Source organism: Thunnus thynnus, chromosome 13, assembly GCF_963924715.1.
Source record: "Thunnus thynnus chromosome 13, fThuThy2.1, whole genome shotgun sequence".
NCBI lineage: Eukaryota > Metazoa > Chordata > Actinopteri > Scombriformes > Scombridae > Thunnus > Thunnus thynnus.
The window spans coordinates 14,604,310-14,621,306 of NC_089529.1; the positions used below are offsets into that span (position 1 = coordinate 14,604,310).

Consider the following 16,997-nt stretch of genomic DNA (forward strand, 5'->3'; position numbering starts at 1 on the left):
ATTACTGTCTTAATTACATTTTTACAGCATTATTGAGCTGCATGTAAACAGCCATTTAAGGGACATTCCCCCTTTTGTCTGATGATGCAGGCAACCAGAGTAGTTGAAATTTAGTAGCCTATTTGAATGGAGCACTTTTTACAGCACAATATATAGGGGCAGTACCACCCTCTCCTGAACACTTTTAGTTTCTTTTTTTCGCTTCACAAAAGCAAGGCGACCGAGCACACAGGGGGTTAAAAAATGACAGTATGTTGCACTAGAGACTCACACTAAGTCTTCTAACAGGAACTGTAAGCGCTTACCGTGCGCACTGGGTGGCGAGGCTAGGTCACAAGTTCCCAAGCACAACCCCTGAGCAGATCATACAGACACTTCCCCACGGGCAAGGCGGTTCCTAAACCCGTACGCAGAAAAAAACACACGGGGACAGGGGGAGTCTCAAAGCGCACTCATACCGAGTCAAAGTTACCGAGCTGGTGGGTCTGAGATCCAACAGGTGGCATGACCAACCATCCACCACACTCTAACGGTATGCAGAGCCACCGAACGGAGCACCTGTACAAGGTGCTGGTCATCGGAGACCTGGGGGTCGGGAAGACTTCCATCATCAGGCGGTACGTCCACCAGACCTACTCCACCAACTATCGGGCCACTATCGGGGTGGATTTCGCCCTGAAGGTGTTGAACTGGGACTCTGAGACTGTCCGGCTCCAGCTGTGGGACATTGCAGGTGAGACAGTGAATAAGTTGAATATATTTAATGTATTTTATCTGCTCGGCATCTATCATCCTCTGCTGTAAACGTTAAAGTAGTCTCCTGACGTCTTGCAGGGTCCAATACAACTCATCGATTATGTGGAGAAGTATGTAGGCTGTGTATAGCACACCCATAGCTTAAATTTATTGTTAAACATGTGCAAGAACTAAGGAACCTTTTCAAACTCTCTGAAAAAAGTCAAAATGTTGTGTAGCAATGCTGTTTGTCATAGTTCCTGATAAGTTTGTAATTTGGGTAGATAAGACTTATCTTCAAATAAACAGTGAGGCATGAGTGTTGTGAAATTATACACTCAAACACAAAGATGCAGTGTCATTGTGGAGATGTGGTATCTAGCACAAACAGTATTCTCTCTTACGCACGCACAAGCACACACACACTCAGACACACTTACACTACAATTGTTGCTTAGGGAAGACCAGCGCACTGTCATTCAGTCATTCACTCAAGGTATGGTGCTACATTATGTGATTAGGCCCATGTGAGGGAGATTTAAAGGCCAGTCACAGGAGTGTCATTGTAGCCTAAATGAAAAAACAAAACATCATGACTCACTCATCACTCACACGTGCAGGCACATGCCTTAAATGGTTAATTTGGAACGATTCAATGAAATTATAAGTCACTCTCTGATTTATTTTATATGCCTGCTTGACATTCATCCTGGGGAGCAGGAACAGACTAAGTGATGATTGAGAAATTCATTTTTTTATATATATATATATAATTTATGGAGTGGTAAATCACACATACAGTACTGTGCTTTGAACTCATGTAAATTGCGCCATCATCTGAATGAATGACAGCGTGTCAAGTGATGTGTGACGTGGGTGTCCGCCTGAGACTCCTGTCACACTTCCTCTGCATATGAGGGTTCCTTGTGAGTAATGAAAATCATTCATACATTCTCTTCCGCAAAATGAGGAAGTTCTCAATCCATATCCCGTCCAATTTTCCATTTCCTCAATTTAATCAAGGAGCAAACAGCAGTAATCTGTCCTTCTCAGAGTATTTATACTGTAGCCAAGCCAAAGGTGGACTCTCATGTATTAATTAAGCATATAAACTTTTCTGCTGACAGGGCATGGCATGTAAAATAAGCAGGATGCACACACCTACGAACTCAGTTTTGGACTAACAAGTACTCACACTGGATAGCAGAACACACACCCCCGGGAAATGTCACGTTGACAGCCGTTCTAACCGGCTCCTCAAGCACCTAATTTCCATTCCCCGCTCAATACACAATGCATGGATGAACACAAATACATGCATATTTGCTTACAGACATTTAAATGGTTATATTATCTGTCATTGTACAAATACCATTATAGTCTAGGTCAAAGTTTACTTGCATTGCAGGTCAGGCAAAATACAGGTTTAATTTAAGTAGGCCTATTGTCAACAGGAACAAGCAGTGACTGTCTGGTTAAGTGCAACGCGACAGTAAATCCAGAGGAATGTGCTGTTTCATGAAAATACAGGCACTGCTAACTGCATTCTTAATCCCAGCTGCATTCGTTGTTTTGCTGCAAAAATGCAGGAAAACAACAGGAATCACTCATGCTAGGAACAACAATGTTGCCATGCAAGCGAATGAATCTTCCTTTATGTGTGTGTGTGTGTGTGTGTTTTCATCACAGGACAGGAACGTTTTGGTAACATGACACGGGTGTACTACCGTGAAGCCATGGGAGCCTTCATAGTATTCGATGTGACACGGCCCACAACCTTTGAGGCTGTTATCAAGTGGAAAGAAGACCTGGACTCCAAACTAATGCTGGCTAATGGACAGAGCATTGCCACTGTGCTGCTAGCTAACAAGTGTGACCAGGGCAGGGAGTTGACCAACAACGGCATCAAAATGGACCAGTTCTGCAAGGACCATGGCTTTGTTGGGTGGTTTGAGACCTCTGCTAAGGTGAGACCAGAGTATAGTAAAAGTTTTCTTACTTAGCAATCATTTTCTATGTGTGAAGTGAAATTTATTATTCCTGCATTTGATGGCATATTTGTTATTACAGGGCAGGTATCGCGCACATTTCTAGGTCTATATTTTTATTCTGAAGCTCTACTGGAATATCTTTCCATGATTTACAGTTAATAACAACTCCTTATTCAATTTATACTGGCTCTTTATGCAGCCCCTCAGTTCAGTCTCTGATGAGCCTACTCTGTTCTGATTGGCCAGCTTTTCTCATTCTTTACTCGAAATACAAATTTCTCAAATACATCCACACATGTTTGAGCCTGAATCCGATCCGAAATATGTGAGTGGACAATGTGAACAACCCATGGAACAACCTTAGTTACAACCTAGCAACAAAGGCTACTGAACAGATGGCCGTTGATGGGTATGCGTGAACAATCTGATGTCGGGCCTCTGGCTTGCTGGGAGCATTTTTACATGCGTTCACCTCAAGTTTTGGAACTTTGACCATGTTTGACAAAGACATTTGACATTGTAACAGTATAAAAATAACAGAAAATCACAAAAAGCATATGTCCCCTTGAAAGCATTATAAGTATTGTTTTAATCATCAACAATACAATGAATGGGCCAGATTGTAGGCCTTTACAGTGAGGATCCGACTCGCTCAGTGGAAACCCTCTCCCACTCAGGTCACTTCAGTCAGTGAAAAACATCCCCACAGAGCCAACTGGAATTTCATATCCTCTTGGAAAGTGGCTCCGTGAGATAAATGTACAAAGCAGGGTCAGGTTACTGAAGTGAAAAGTTTAAAGTATTGGAGGATTGTTAACTGTTCTCCTTGGTGTTCAAAAACTCAATCTTTCAGGGTTGGACCTGTGCAGAGTTCTGCTTCTAATCAAAGAAAATAAGATTAATCATTTGAACCAAAATGTTCTCAATTCTTCCCTTAAATAGATGAAAAGTTATACAAAACTATATGACTACAACACTTTTATTGATTGAAATATTAAAATCCAAGATGTTATCTTTTCATATGGCAGTAGCATTACATTGCATACGTAGTTATGACTTTGATGGTGTGTTCAGAAACCCTGAGATATTGACTAGAATTTGAAATATTTATGAACAAGATTGACCTGCCATAGAAATTATGTAATGCATAACAATTTGAATTATCACATACTATTTCAAACACTCTGCAGTACTTGCACATAGCTTTAAGTTCTACACATCCTCTCTTTACACTAATGTGCTGCAATTCTTGACATCAAGACTCAACATTCTGAAAAGTCAAAGGTTATAAGGCGCAGGTTCAGCCAGTAGTGATAGAGGTGGACTGTACAAACAACCATGCACATCCTTCTTCTGTTGCAATTAAAAAAATGTCTACAGCATTCATTTGAATTAGTTTCAGATATATAAAGTGCACGCATGGTGTTGTTAACACAAAGGTGACAGCATGCTAGTTATCCACATCTTGTACTGTACATGCTGTAGGTCAACTACTGTCAAAGTACAGCATGACAGCAGGGAAAATGAAGCTGGGACATTCTGTGCTTTACAGGCTTAGTTGAGATAACAGTTTTCAATGAGTAAACTATACCTCACCGAATCAATAAAACATCTCATTGTCCGTGTTATAAGAGCTTCTCAATTGGTCCACACATAGTTTACTTCATTTCACACATTTCACACATTTCTTGGAGGTTATATGCTGTTTTTATTAATTATTATTAATTATTATTAATTATTATTAATTATTATACAGTACAAATTGAAAAAAAAGACAAGTAAAAACAAATTATTGAGGTATACCTAATTTTGGTTTATCTCTATTCTTTAGGACAATCTCAACATCAGTGAAGCTGCAAACTTCCTGGTCAAGCACATCATGGCCACGGAAAATGACATCCTAAAATCCGTGGTACCAGACACCATCTCACCGCAGCTCGACTCCAGCAGGCAGATGAGCTGCTCCGGCTGCTTCAAATAATGAAAGGGGGGAGCAATGGCAGGACAGAACAGAGTGAAGACACAGTAGGACCAAGAGGGACAGGTTCACCACACGGCCCTCCAAGGAAATCTTACGTACCTACGGTACAATTTGGCTTCTTTGGTCCAAACCACAGTTGAAAATGTTAGTTTGCTGCATGTTTGTAGTATGTTTGTGTTCAGTGTATAGTTACAAGCAAACCAGAGCTTGTAAACTAAAGTCACATGGACTCAGAGGTTGCACATTAACTTAATAGTATTTTCGGTAACTCATCGTGCCTTGAGTTTAAAGCTTTTGACAGAAAGACGAGTATAACTTCAGGTGGGCATAACACGCTATGCTCTTTTCCGTGAGGTGATAGATGATTTAAAGTATCGAACTGTCAACCTTGTTATATTTGGGGTAGTCCCTTTTAACTGGTGAACATTACATTGTCACTTCTAATAACACGTTCACTCGGAAAAGGATCCTCACCTACCTGACCAAACTGAACAAAAGGAGTAAATGCCCCTAACATGCATGATGCAAGACATCCGTCATATAACAAGGAGACCTACCTGTGTAACTGATCATCAAAAGTATGAAAATGCTGTTCAACTTACATCTGTTCTTAACTGCGTCAAGCAAATACGATTGTATTGCTGTTCTCTCTCCATTTACCTTCCCTCCACATGACGCTGGTGAAAAAAAAAACATTGTGGGAGACATGCAGGCTTCCTATATATTTTTTTTTATACTAGCAGAGCCAAAGAAAGTAGTATCAACCACTTTCAGTGGATCTCAGATTTGCTATTATGTAATTCTGTGAATTTTGCACACACATGTTTTTTTATTATGATTTTAAGTTATTTATATGTATGCTTTTATGAGTGTAATGCTGGTTGATGTATTATGTTATTCTGCTTAAAATCCTTCCTTCAACTGACTTTTGTGTAAGCATTATTTGATCAGGCAATTTAAATAACAACACATTCCTATTTATAGCAAAAACTTGGTTGGGGCGAACTGCTGCAGAGAAAGGGAAAGTTAAACACTTGGACACACAAACATCCGGGAGCTCTTTTATAGCCAGTGGGCAGTTTCACGGGAGCAGTTCAGGTTTAAGTGAATTAAAGACTTGTCCAACATGTTTGTTTGTTTATGGAAGAGAGAACTTGTCATCTGTCTAAATTTTGCTTTTAGAACTATTTGGCTACAACATCTGACCAGACTGATGTCTGCTTTTTTTTTCTTTTTTTTCTCAGAATTAATATATTTATGCATGTTGACCGTCTGCTTGTAAACTGGACATTCTCATGAGTTCACTTGCCAAAGCCTAACCCTCTGTATCCATGGCAACTAAATCAAGTCCTTTTTCATGTGTATCTTCTAACATCTGTGTGAAGCTAATTCTCACTGTACACACAACCATATAGACACAAATGTATGCACACACACATAGACACACAGATTTTTATCTGCTTTTCTCCTCTCCTCACCCACTCCATCCTCCATTATTTTTCTTCTCCTGAAAAAAACTCTCTGTCCTTGCAGGGTGGTTGCTCACAGTGTCTTTCTTTTAAACCTCCTCTGCCCCTCTTTTCCCTACTTTCTCTAATTCTCTGTTTCACATACAGTCTGTACAGCACACTACTGTATATAAAGCTGCACAGTCTTTATTGTACACCGGGAGATACAGTGCCTTTATTGACGTTCCAACAAGTAGACTCTGGTTGCATGAAGTTGTTTTCTTCTTTTTGGTGACTCTGCACCCCTGTATTATTTGGTAAAACAGTAGTATATCTTCAAAGCCAAGGCATTTGAACCCACCATTGTCAATGCTGTGCCTTTTTTCTAACTGTATCTTAAGACAGAGAAGATTTATGACCTTATATAAACTCCAGATCAGTAGCTGGAGTGTCAAATGTGCTGAAAATCGATAAAATCAAGTGCATTATGTTTTTTGTTGACATTTACACAAATGTATATTATAAGTGTATAATGACACATGTGACATTGTTTCCTTCAGCTGATGGTTGTCAGCAGTGTTTACAAGCCTGATAACAACGGCGTCATATGTTATTGTGTGAGTTCTTGTTGTGGATTTACAGCATGAATATTAGGGCATAATAGACTTAAAACAATGCCTTCTCCACAGGACTGCAGTTTCTCATTTTTGCTCATCATGAGGCAATGCATGCATCGTGCATCATGTGATTTCACCATGGTGTCACACTACAGATTTTTAAGCTGATTAGGGCTGAGAAAGAACTGCATGCTCACGTACACACACGACTGTCTGTGTAGGACAATATGTTGTGAGAATGTTTTAATGTTTGGTCTTGGTGAAACAAGACTATTCATCTGTGGATTGTTCTTGTTCATTATTTATTGTAAAGTAATGCAAATAAATGAACTAATTTCACACACAGCATGTGTCATGCTGTTTTTGTAACACATTAGCATAATGTGACACTGAAGTTCACTCATGCCATTTCACCTTTAACCTGGGACAAACCATTTTACAGCCTCGTGATCACAGCCGTTCTTTATAGAGCTTCACAAATCACTGTAAGAGTCAATGTTTCCAAATGTTAGTAGTTTAGACTGGACTGAGAGATGTATGTGTGTCTGTGCGTGTGTGTGTGTGTGTGTGTCCTTAGGCTGATCCAGGACTCTCAGGTTCTCATTAGAAAGTCGCATGACTGAGTGGATTATTCTCTGCCTGAGGGATTAGATTTGGTCGTCTGCCCTTGGCTCACGTTAAGATATCACCACCAACAACCCATCAAATGATCCAAAAACACTAAATATAACCACTTTGGAGGAATTTTGTCATCTGAAGTTGATCAAGTAATATATGACAGACATAAATGACTTGTTGTCAAAAAATGAAGCAAATGGTTCAAAACAAAAATGAAGCACATGGTTGAAAACAGACGCTCACGCTGAACTTCGGTAATCTCCTTAATGTTGAAAAAGTTGTGAGAGTGGGTGTCTTAATTATATTTCAAAAAATGTAATTAAAAATAAAACAATAATATTCAACTTTCATTTAGTTTTGGAAGTGAACTCTTCCAATGACAACACCTGGCACAGATTTAACCATTCATTACTGGAATTATGAGCTCAATGTATTGTGTTCTCTATAGTTCTCAGGCTCTGCCAGAGAACCACCTACACAAAACACCCACATATTCTTTCGGAGCGAAAGAGAGAGAGCGAAAGAGAGAGAGAAGAGGAGCAGATAGTAAGAGAAGAAAATCAGATGGGGAAGAAGTAATACTTAAATCTGATAGCAAGAAAATGTTATAGACAGCTTGTGCAGGTAAACAGAAAGCCATTAAAAAGGTCACATCCAAGATTCGACTGCCTCTGAAACCTTTTCTTCAGACAGAATTCACACAGATTATGAGTGATAATTGTCTATTCAATCAGAATGCAGTCGGCCAGTTTAATCACATGGTCAACAGATCAACAGAGTCTTTTGGCAAGTTACATAATTCAGCCACAAGAGCTCAGATGATAGAGGACACTTGATCTGATTTGATCTATTTCTTACTGCTCTCTCCAACAGTAATTGATCATGTGGTGCCATCTGTTGTCAAATTAGTCACACTGCAGGCATTTTATCCACTATCAGGTAAACTGATTGATTGGAAACAACCCACTTTTTTTCATTTATGTTGGTGTTAATTTGCTAAACAATCCTAAATTTCGAAATATACGAACTAAACTTTTATGGCCTAATGAAGAGACATTACTGGGACTGACTCATATAGTGTTTCCCCAGACGGGAACATGTCTCATTTCTAAAGAAAAATGACAAACGTAAAACATTGTTGGATGTCCTGACAGCCGAATGGTTAGGCTGCCTGCGATATGACTGCAGCATCCTGTTTAATTCCTTATTCTTCTCTCCTTTATACTTTATACTGTCTAATAAAAAGGCAAAAAATGTTTGTATGTTGGATGTACACACACACACACACACAGATGTTACAGAGAAGTGCAGCCACTTGAGAATGACAGGATTTGTAACTTAATCACAGCGTGTGAACACCAACACATGCTTTCCCAGGCAAATTAGGACTTTATTAGGGCGACTCTCTCATCTTTGATCCCTTGGACCTCAGCGAATCTCAGTTCCCACCCCTTGGTGCCAAAATCTAGGCCACATTAACCTGCTTGACCTTTGCTCCCCTAGAACTTCCTTTAATGCTTTATGATAAGAGCATGTATAGCCAGCGAGATGCGATTTACAGATTTTGTAATAATCTGAGTATTACGCTACATTTGTTCACATAAAAGAAAATTAAGAGATGAAATCAGAGTCTCTGCAAATTAAAATAGCCTCCAGAAAGAAAAGAGGGAGATAGATCAAAGGGGAGGAGAGAAGAAAGAGTGAAGAGAAAGAGAAACTCATATTAATTTAAAAGTAACAGAAGGGAGACTAAGTGACCAGGGAGATTCAGGGGAGGGAGAAACATTAAGGACTAAGTGCAGTATTCAGTCATTTATGTATCTGTTAAGGTTGAAAGAAGAAGTGAGACCTCATGAACCTGGCCATTCATCACTCTCATCTAACACTGATAGACTTTACATCTCATTAGCCTTACTGATGGTTTTCCAATAACACTGCGTTACACTAACAATCATAGTTCAAGTGCAGGTGATTAAAGCAGACATATTTTTACAGTTTGAAGCATTTTTTCTGTTTTAATGTTTATTTGTTTTGTTCCACTTTTGCTAAAAAAAAAATGCAGGAATTCATTTGGACATCGTCATAGAAAGATAATGTCATTTTTTGTGTGTGATGAAAATAAAGGAACACAGTAGAAAAGCCATTTGTGTAGCATATACTGTACAGTAGTAAACATCTATACAGCTCTGAGTCTATTGACTGTGAATACACTGCCACTAGGGGGCAATAAGCACCAGTGGTATCATCCCTTTCTTTGGCTGTGTGTGCCTGCAGTTGGCTGGTTGCGAGAAAGGAAACAATTCTCATGTCATTAACCATCACCTGTCCTCAAAAAACACAATGTGGTTACTCAGCATTTCCTCATAAAATCAATGCATACCTGATTTCTGGATTTACTATGTGATTAATTTAGTATTTTACACAAATCATTGTCATAACAGCTGCACTGTGACAACCATCGTGAGTAAAAATAAATCTATAAATATTTGCACATATATATACAGAGAAACCTAATCATGAAGAAGAAGTTGCAAAGCAGCTTTTCTGTGAAGAATCCTGAGTATAAAAGATCTACTAAAGTTCATAGGTGAGGGACTACAGAAAAGCCACAAAAAAGGGTGTAATGAATGTGATGTACAAAACAAATAGAAATAGTAATACAGTGATACTGTTGATAGGAGACATACTTACACTGCACCGATCAATGAGTTACTGCTGCATTGTTCACTTGACCCTTGACAGTAATTTCGATTAATACTTCTTACACCCTTTTGACTATCACAAAGTACCAAAGATTATTAAGTTATAAAGCCTGCACCCATTACAGGACAGACACATAATGTAGAACTTGATTTTTCATTATACAGTGTGAGGCAGTTTCTCTCCTAAAAGTGTACTGTGCTCATGTATAAGGTGCAGTTTTTTTTTAGACTGCACTTTAAACATATTTAGGCACGTTTGTGAGGTCTGTCTTCGTGAGGGAAAACAAAGATCTGAGAGGTGTGTGCAACCTAGAACAGCTGTGTCACCGTGGTCAGCTGAGGAGTGGCAACCACAATGACAGCCTGAAATACAAAAGCCAGACTTACAGCCACAAGGTAAACATGGCACACTATGTCAAGTCTATTTGGTGAGTTGTCCAGTTTGATGCAAAATGTTATGGCACGTTGTTCTCTACATAGAGAGGGCAGAAGCAATACTGTTACCAGGAGGTATTTGCCGAATTTTCTCATTAATGCCTGAGAATCTTCTTCTATCTAACCGTATCAAAATGCAGCTAATTTACTGTTAATCATCCTGAGGTAATCAAGCAGTAAAGCACATTACAAATTTATATATCATTGTTCCATTTGATTCATGATTAAAGTAGTGATTGTCTCTGCTAAAATCTCAACATGCACCCTGGCTGTGTTGATTTGTAGACAGTTACTTTCTGCCTCTAACCAGAACACAAACACTAATAAGCAATTTGCAAAGCTGGACACAAATTGCTACTGAAGGACATGGTCCAATGGGTTTGGATACGTGGAATGCTTTAGTGACCTTGCAATAAGTCTTTTAAATCAATAAGGTAGCATGAGTTAATTAAAACATGTTGTAATTATGGCCTTTTTATTATAATTGCATCGTCCTATTAGGATGACATAAGTGATGCACTGCTTTATCTTGCAGCCTGTCCATGGTAACGTCTTTAAATGACACAGGGTGGGAACCCTTGGTTTAATAACCAAACTTTCACTATCCTATGGGTTTCATATAAAGTTGATGTACAGTGGGTGTCCTTGGATGTGTATCTAATTTGCCCCTGAGTCTTGACTATCCCCTGTGCCTGTGTCCCTGCTCGAGCTGGATGAAGCCTCCTCAGATGCCATATATTTGTCATGACCCATGGCAGAAGCTGAGAATGCAGCCTGGGGGTGACGTAAAAGGAGAGAGTCTATGTGAGGAAAGAAAGAGGACAAAGGGCAGTCTGGAGATGTGTATTTGGCCAACACCTGGAGCTGCTCGGGCTGCAGGTTGGCTTCACTGCAGACCCTCTGGCACAAGTCAGAAACACTGTGACGTGCTCTCAACTTCATCTGGCTCAGATTGCTCTTCTCCGTCATCAGTTTCTCCCTCTCCGTCTTCTGTGACATACACATGCAATACACACAATCAGATTAACATGTCTGTAAACAAGAGGTGACTTCATGAAAATGTTCTGATTTACATGGGGTTTTTTACCAGTTTGTTGATTTCACACTGTAGATTGTATATGCAGTCTAATTTCCTCTTGCGGCAGCGCTGGGCTGCAAGGCGGTTTTTGCTGCGCCGTCTCATATCATGGACAAACTCCAGCTGTTCACGTGTAAAGACCTGTTGTTTCAGCAACTGTTGGAAGTCATTTCTACTCAGATCCACAATCCAGTCCACAGAGAAGGGTAATTGAACCTGAAGACACCCGAAAAGGGAATAAAGTTTGCACAAACACATTACATCACAGCTGAGAGTCTCTACATCAAGGAAGGACAGAGGGAGCCAAAACCACTGCTTTTTTTCTGTCATATAATGCTGTACGTGACTAGTCTAGATGAATTAAAATGCATTAAAAGCTAAATTGTTTGTGACAGAATTTGAAAAGTGAAAATGTTTTGTTGAATTACATAAATTAGTTTGAAGGCACTCAGATAACCTGTAGTATAATGCTCATACACCTGCTTTAAAGCAGCAGTCTTGTGGAGGCAGGTTTTATTTGGTTAATCTGAAGAAATGTAAACTTATCTTTGGACATAATTTAATAGATCATAACAGAATGAATGGAATTCAAAAGTATATATACATACATATATACATATATATAGCTTGCTCTGTATAAGGAAAAAGAAAGTAAAGTGAGGCAAAAGTAAAAATGGATATGGAGTTCAGATAGTAAGTTGCGTTTTTACTAAGCTATCAATTATTAACTTTAAAAATGAGGAGTTAACATTCAAAAGCAGAGGTCAGGCAGTGGGTTATTGCAGCTGCTAATGTGTGACAGGAAATGTACACTCACTAGTTTATTGGAGCAGTATAAATCTTGAAGAGTTTTATCTAGAGTAAATAAAAGCTCTGAGATGACCTTAGCTTTGTCTGGACACTCACTGCTCTGTTCATACTTTCAGTCAAATCCAAGTGAGAAATTTGTACAGTAACATGAGAGATTCCACAATGACTACTGGTGGTACAAACAACCTGTTGTTTGTGTTGCTAACTCAACAGGCTGAGCTGCCAAGTTCTGCTGAGTTGGACTCTGAGCCAATTAGCAAGATGCATACACATTGGCACAAAACACACATATGCACACATCATCTCTACTTGGGTGAATAATTAACTTTATCACCATAACGATTCTGCTTTCTGTTGCACGATTGCAAGCGCTCATTTGATACAATGTACTTAAACTCTTATCTAAAACAAACATAGCAATTTAATCTACAGGAAGGGTGAGCTCAATGGTGCTTATTGATACAGCACAATGTGAACTTCACAGTTACGTGGCAGCAGGGCTGATATTTAGTAGGACAGAGCAGAGCTGCAGAGTCTCAGCAGATTTTATACTGAGTCATGGTGCTCACCTGCCTGGCCCTCTCCCTTGTGTAGGACTCACTGTCTCCCTCTGTCTCTGAGTCTCCATCCTCCCCTGAGTTGAGGGATGACACACCTGACTGAGATGCCACCTCGCACTCAGACCCAGCTCCCTTCCATAAACATTTGCTTTGGTCCAAATCCTGGAGAAAAGGGCAACCGGTGCTTGTGGAGCTGAGATTCATCTGCAGCCATTCTAAAGATGTGCTCTGCAACTGTCTGCACCTTGTATCAGAGGAACTTCTTGCATCAGGGTCCTGGAAGTTCAGATGAGAAGAGGACGGATTGGACCCCAGCCACTGAGCCAGGTGCTCAGCCACCTCTCTGCCATTATTCACTTTCAGGGCCGCTCGCTCCATGCTGCCTTGTCCTTTTTCTTGCCAGGCAGTCTCTATCTCATCATCTGCCCTTTTCCCCTCAGTTTCTACCTGTTGCTCTGCCTGTCGATGAATGGATACTGGCTCTAGTACAACAGAATCCCTTGTTTTCTTTCCCTCTGCAATGTCTATGGCAAGCCTCTTTTCCCCCAGTGACCCACTGATTGCAGGGTCCTCACCAGTGGCCTCCAGGGGGCAATGGTGTAATATTAACCCTGGTGACCTCTCACCTGGCACTGTGCTTGACCCTGAGTTGACTGCCTTGCCATTGGATCTTTCTGAAAAGGTGAGTGCGGTGGTATGCTCCATCTCCTTCTCCATCTTCACAATATCCACCTCTCTTTCCTCCTTTTCCACTCTTTCATGTGTGTCTTTCTTAACCACAACCGCCCATCTGCCCCTGTGTCCCTCTGTGCTCATGTCATGTATTTCAGCTTTCCATGACCCATTGCCCTCCCCTTTGCTCTCCCCCGGATTTGAGAGACTCTCTCTAGGGAATTCTACCTCATTCCTTTCTGTTTCATTCTTACTGTTTGCCGTGCTGCAGTAGGTTGAGCAAGGTAGGTCACAGTCATTCTTGGTTACTGTTACTGGATTGCTCAGGCTTTTCTCTGTGACAAAGGTTTCCTTCCCACAAGCTAGCTGGAACTTGCGATACTTTGGGCACTGCATAAAATCCTTTGTCCCTTCAGCTACAGGTGTAGGAGTGCCCGTACTGTTCTGACTTCCCATTTTTCTGTTCACTGATTTGTTACCGAGCCCGGCCACTTCCTGCTGAGATGGTGAGTCAGCAACTGGTTTTACTTCTTTCTCATCCAACAGCACATCATCAGAGTTTATAGCACAGTATTCCTTTGATAATCGCCTCTTGCATTTCTTCTTACAGCAGGTCTTTCTTGGAAAAGGGGCAGAGCCCTGGCTAGCAGAGAAGAACTTAGGGAGGAGGAAATCAAAGCACGCCTCGTCTAGGTCTCTGAAACCAAGAATAGAGGCTGAGTTCTGTATTTCTAAGACATTGTCTTTCCCAAAGAGTAGTTTGGAAGTGTAGGCAAACTTCAGCAAAGGTTCAAATCCAGCAACTGTCACCTGTGAGGCAAAGAGGACAAATGACATACATGAACACTTCATATCTTCTTGTATGTACTCAGGGATAGCAATGGTAATAGGATTGATCTTCATTAAATTTAATATATCATAAGCATGCATAAAATACTAAAGGCCCAGATGTGAAAATAAATCTGCTTTGACTACAGATGTTTAAGGAAATAAAGTTCTGGCTCAGAAACCAGTACATGTAACCATGAAAATCTAGTTTCTGTGGCTTTTGCAGTTTCATAGAAAATGGAGGAAATACATGAATATGTCATTTGATTAAGTGGCAAATGAGTTTTGTAAAAGAAATACAGTACTTGTGGAATAATAGGAAAACTAAGTTTTAAAATTGGGGTCCATTTGGTCATTTTAAAAGCCCAATTAGCATTGCTAAAATAACAGGAAATACATTTCCCCCATAAAAAAGGCTAAACTGCATGACCTTTTAATTTTTATACCTAATCCCCACTGGAGTCCCCTTTCAGAATAATGTTTTGTTTTGTTTTTCTGTGGACTAGAAACCAATCAGAAACACTGAGATTTTAATGTGGATAAGCATTAAGCATTAAGGTTTTTAGACTCTGCAAACTGTAGTCAGTAATTGTGCCTTTACTAAATATTAGATTAAATAGCATAAAAATACACAAATTAATGAAATACATTTTATGCAGTCAAGAGTACAACCATGAGGAAATAATCCTTCTGGTGACTTTTCTCACTTTACTTTCACACACTGCTCACACTATTCATGTGAGTCTTATGTGTGACTACTTTTATGGCATCATGAGGTGACATCTCACCTCTTGTGGCAGAGTGATCACTGCTCCATGTTGTGTCTGGGAGGAGATCCTGTGCGTGAAGTACTCACTACAGGAAGCGAGCACTGAGCGGTGGGCTCTGAAACTCTGACCCTCCACCACTACTGTAATATCACACAGCGTGTCCCGGCAACGCTGCTCGTCCAGGCAACGCAGCACATGGGAGGAATGTGCTGTAGACTCAAATGTAAACACAGATGACCGGGGGGCAGACATGGCCATCAGGGACATCTGTATGTATACATAAACACAAATAATCAACTTCTTTTCCTCTACCAGGATACACACTTAGACAGACTTTGACAGTTCCAAAAAAGTAACATCACTTTTATTAGATATACATTTAAATAACAACAGAAAAGTTGCCTACCTTACAAAGCTGACTTTATATATCCAGGTTTCTTACAGTGTTAAAGAGAGTCCCAGCTGTTCACACATGGTTATTTCTAAATGGAATGCTGTTCAACCAGGCTACACTTCCCAGAAAGCCTTATCTCAACTCGGCTACAAACTAAAAACTGAGCTTGACTCAGTCATATGGCCTGTGTGTGAGTATGTAAGAGGGAGGGAGAGAGAGAGAAACAGAGAGAGAGAGAGAGACTGAGTGAGAGAGAGAGAGAGAGAGAGAGAGAGAGAGAGAGGGAGTGTGTGTGTGTGTGAGTGTGTGTGTGTGTGTGTCTGTGTGTGGGTGTGTGTGTGTTGCAACAACTCTGGGTGTAACAGAGCAAGCGCTGACTCATGCACTCTTGCTGATAAAGGATGAGCAAGCAGTTTTCCCGTCCATACCAATCCCACCCTTGGATGTGTCTGGTAAACTAACAAGCTTTTCCCAGGAAATCTCTTTATAGAATTACCCTGAACGCAGTTCAGAGATTAAGGTGAAGGTTGGGTATATAAGCCCAGTGTTTAAACAGGATATTGTCTTTTGTCTTTTGGATTTACTTGACTAAAGTTAGACACAGAATTTTCACAAGAAGTTGAGCATTAAGACAAATGAAACTGCCTAAAAGAAGAATGAGACTATTGTGTTTTTTTCTAATGATGAATATTTGTGAATCAGCCCTTGTTGTCACATATCTTCTTGTTGTTTTTCCAGGTATCAGCAAATCTTTCTGTGAACTCTGTTCAAGTCTAAGTCTTTGTTGTGTGTTGTTTGTTAATGTGTCAGAGAGAGAGAGAGAGAGAGAGACAGAGAGAGAGAGAGAGAGCATATCTTGCTCACAGAGGTACAGTAAGTCAACAGCTGAAAAGGAGTACCAACACGACTAATATAATTCAACATTTGTCCTCAAGTGATCTTTAAATTTTAGATTTTTTTTTAGGCTTTTGAGGTACCACCAACTGTTATATTGGCAGTCTAAATATGTATAAAATAACTGTGATAGGATGGATATAGAGGCACATTAATACAACTAGAAAAACAGTGAAATGAAACTTTGAACTTTAAAGTTGTGTATGAAGAAAAATCACGTGTTCAAAATGGAGTTACCGGGTTGTAAGCACTGTACAACTGTGGAATGATCATCATTACAGAGCACTGTTGCCAATGTCACATGATTTGAGAAGGAAGAGGGAAGCCTGCCAGAGTTGAACCGGCCAATCAGATGACTGTTTCATAATTCCAGAGTGAGCTAATCTGTTCATGGAAAAAAACAAACAAAAAAAACAATCTACTTCCCTTTTCCACGTAAGTGCTGCAACATGATCATAAAACAC

General features: G+C 40.0%; 2 protein-coding genes across 2 annotated transcripts; one reads left to right on the plus strand and one right to left on the minus strand.

The window, feature by feature from the left end:
* The first annotated feature begins 227 nt into the window (after positions 1–227).
* On the plus strand, positions 228–6,209 carry rab38b (RAB38b, member of RAS oncogene family). The gene is made up of 3 exons (XM_067608178.1): positions 228–733; positions 2,425–2,702; positions 4,558–6,209. The coding sequence occupies exons 1-3, from the start codon at positions 505–507 to the stop codon at positions 4,705–4,707; spliced, it is 657 nt and encodes a 218-aa protein (XP_067464279.1). The 5' UTR covers positions 228–504; the 3' UTR covers positions 4,708–6,209.
* Positions 6,210–10,985: 4,776 nt separating this feature from the next.
* LOC137195650 (transcription regulator protein BACH1-like) lies at positions 10,986–16,922 on the minus strand. Its single transcript, XM_067608179.1, has 5 exons — positions 15,652–16,922; positions 15,264–15,512; positions 12,985–14,457; positions 11,615–11,821; positions 10,986–11,517 (listed from the first exon to the last, which is right to left on the minus strand). Exons 2-5 carry the CDS (start codon positions 15,510–15,512, stop codon positions 11,185–11,187), a joined length of 2,262 nt encoding a protein of 753 aa, XP_067464280.1. The 5' UTR covers positions 15,652–16,922; the 3' UTR covers positions 10,986–11,184.
* Positions 16,923–16,997: the final 75 nt, after the last annotated feature.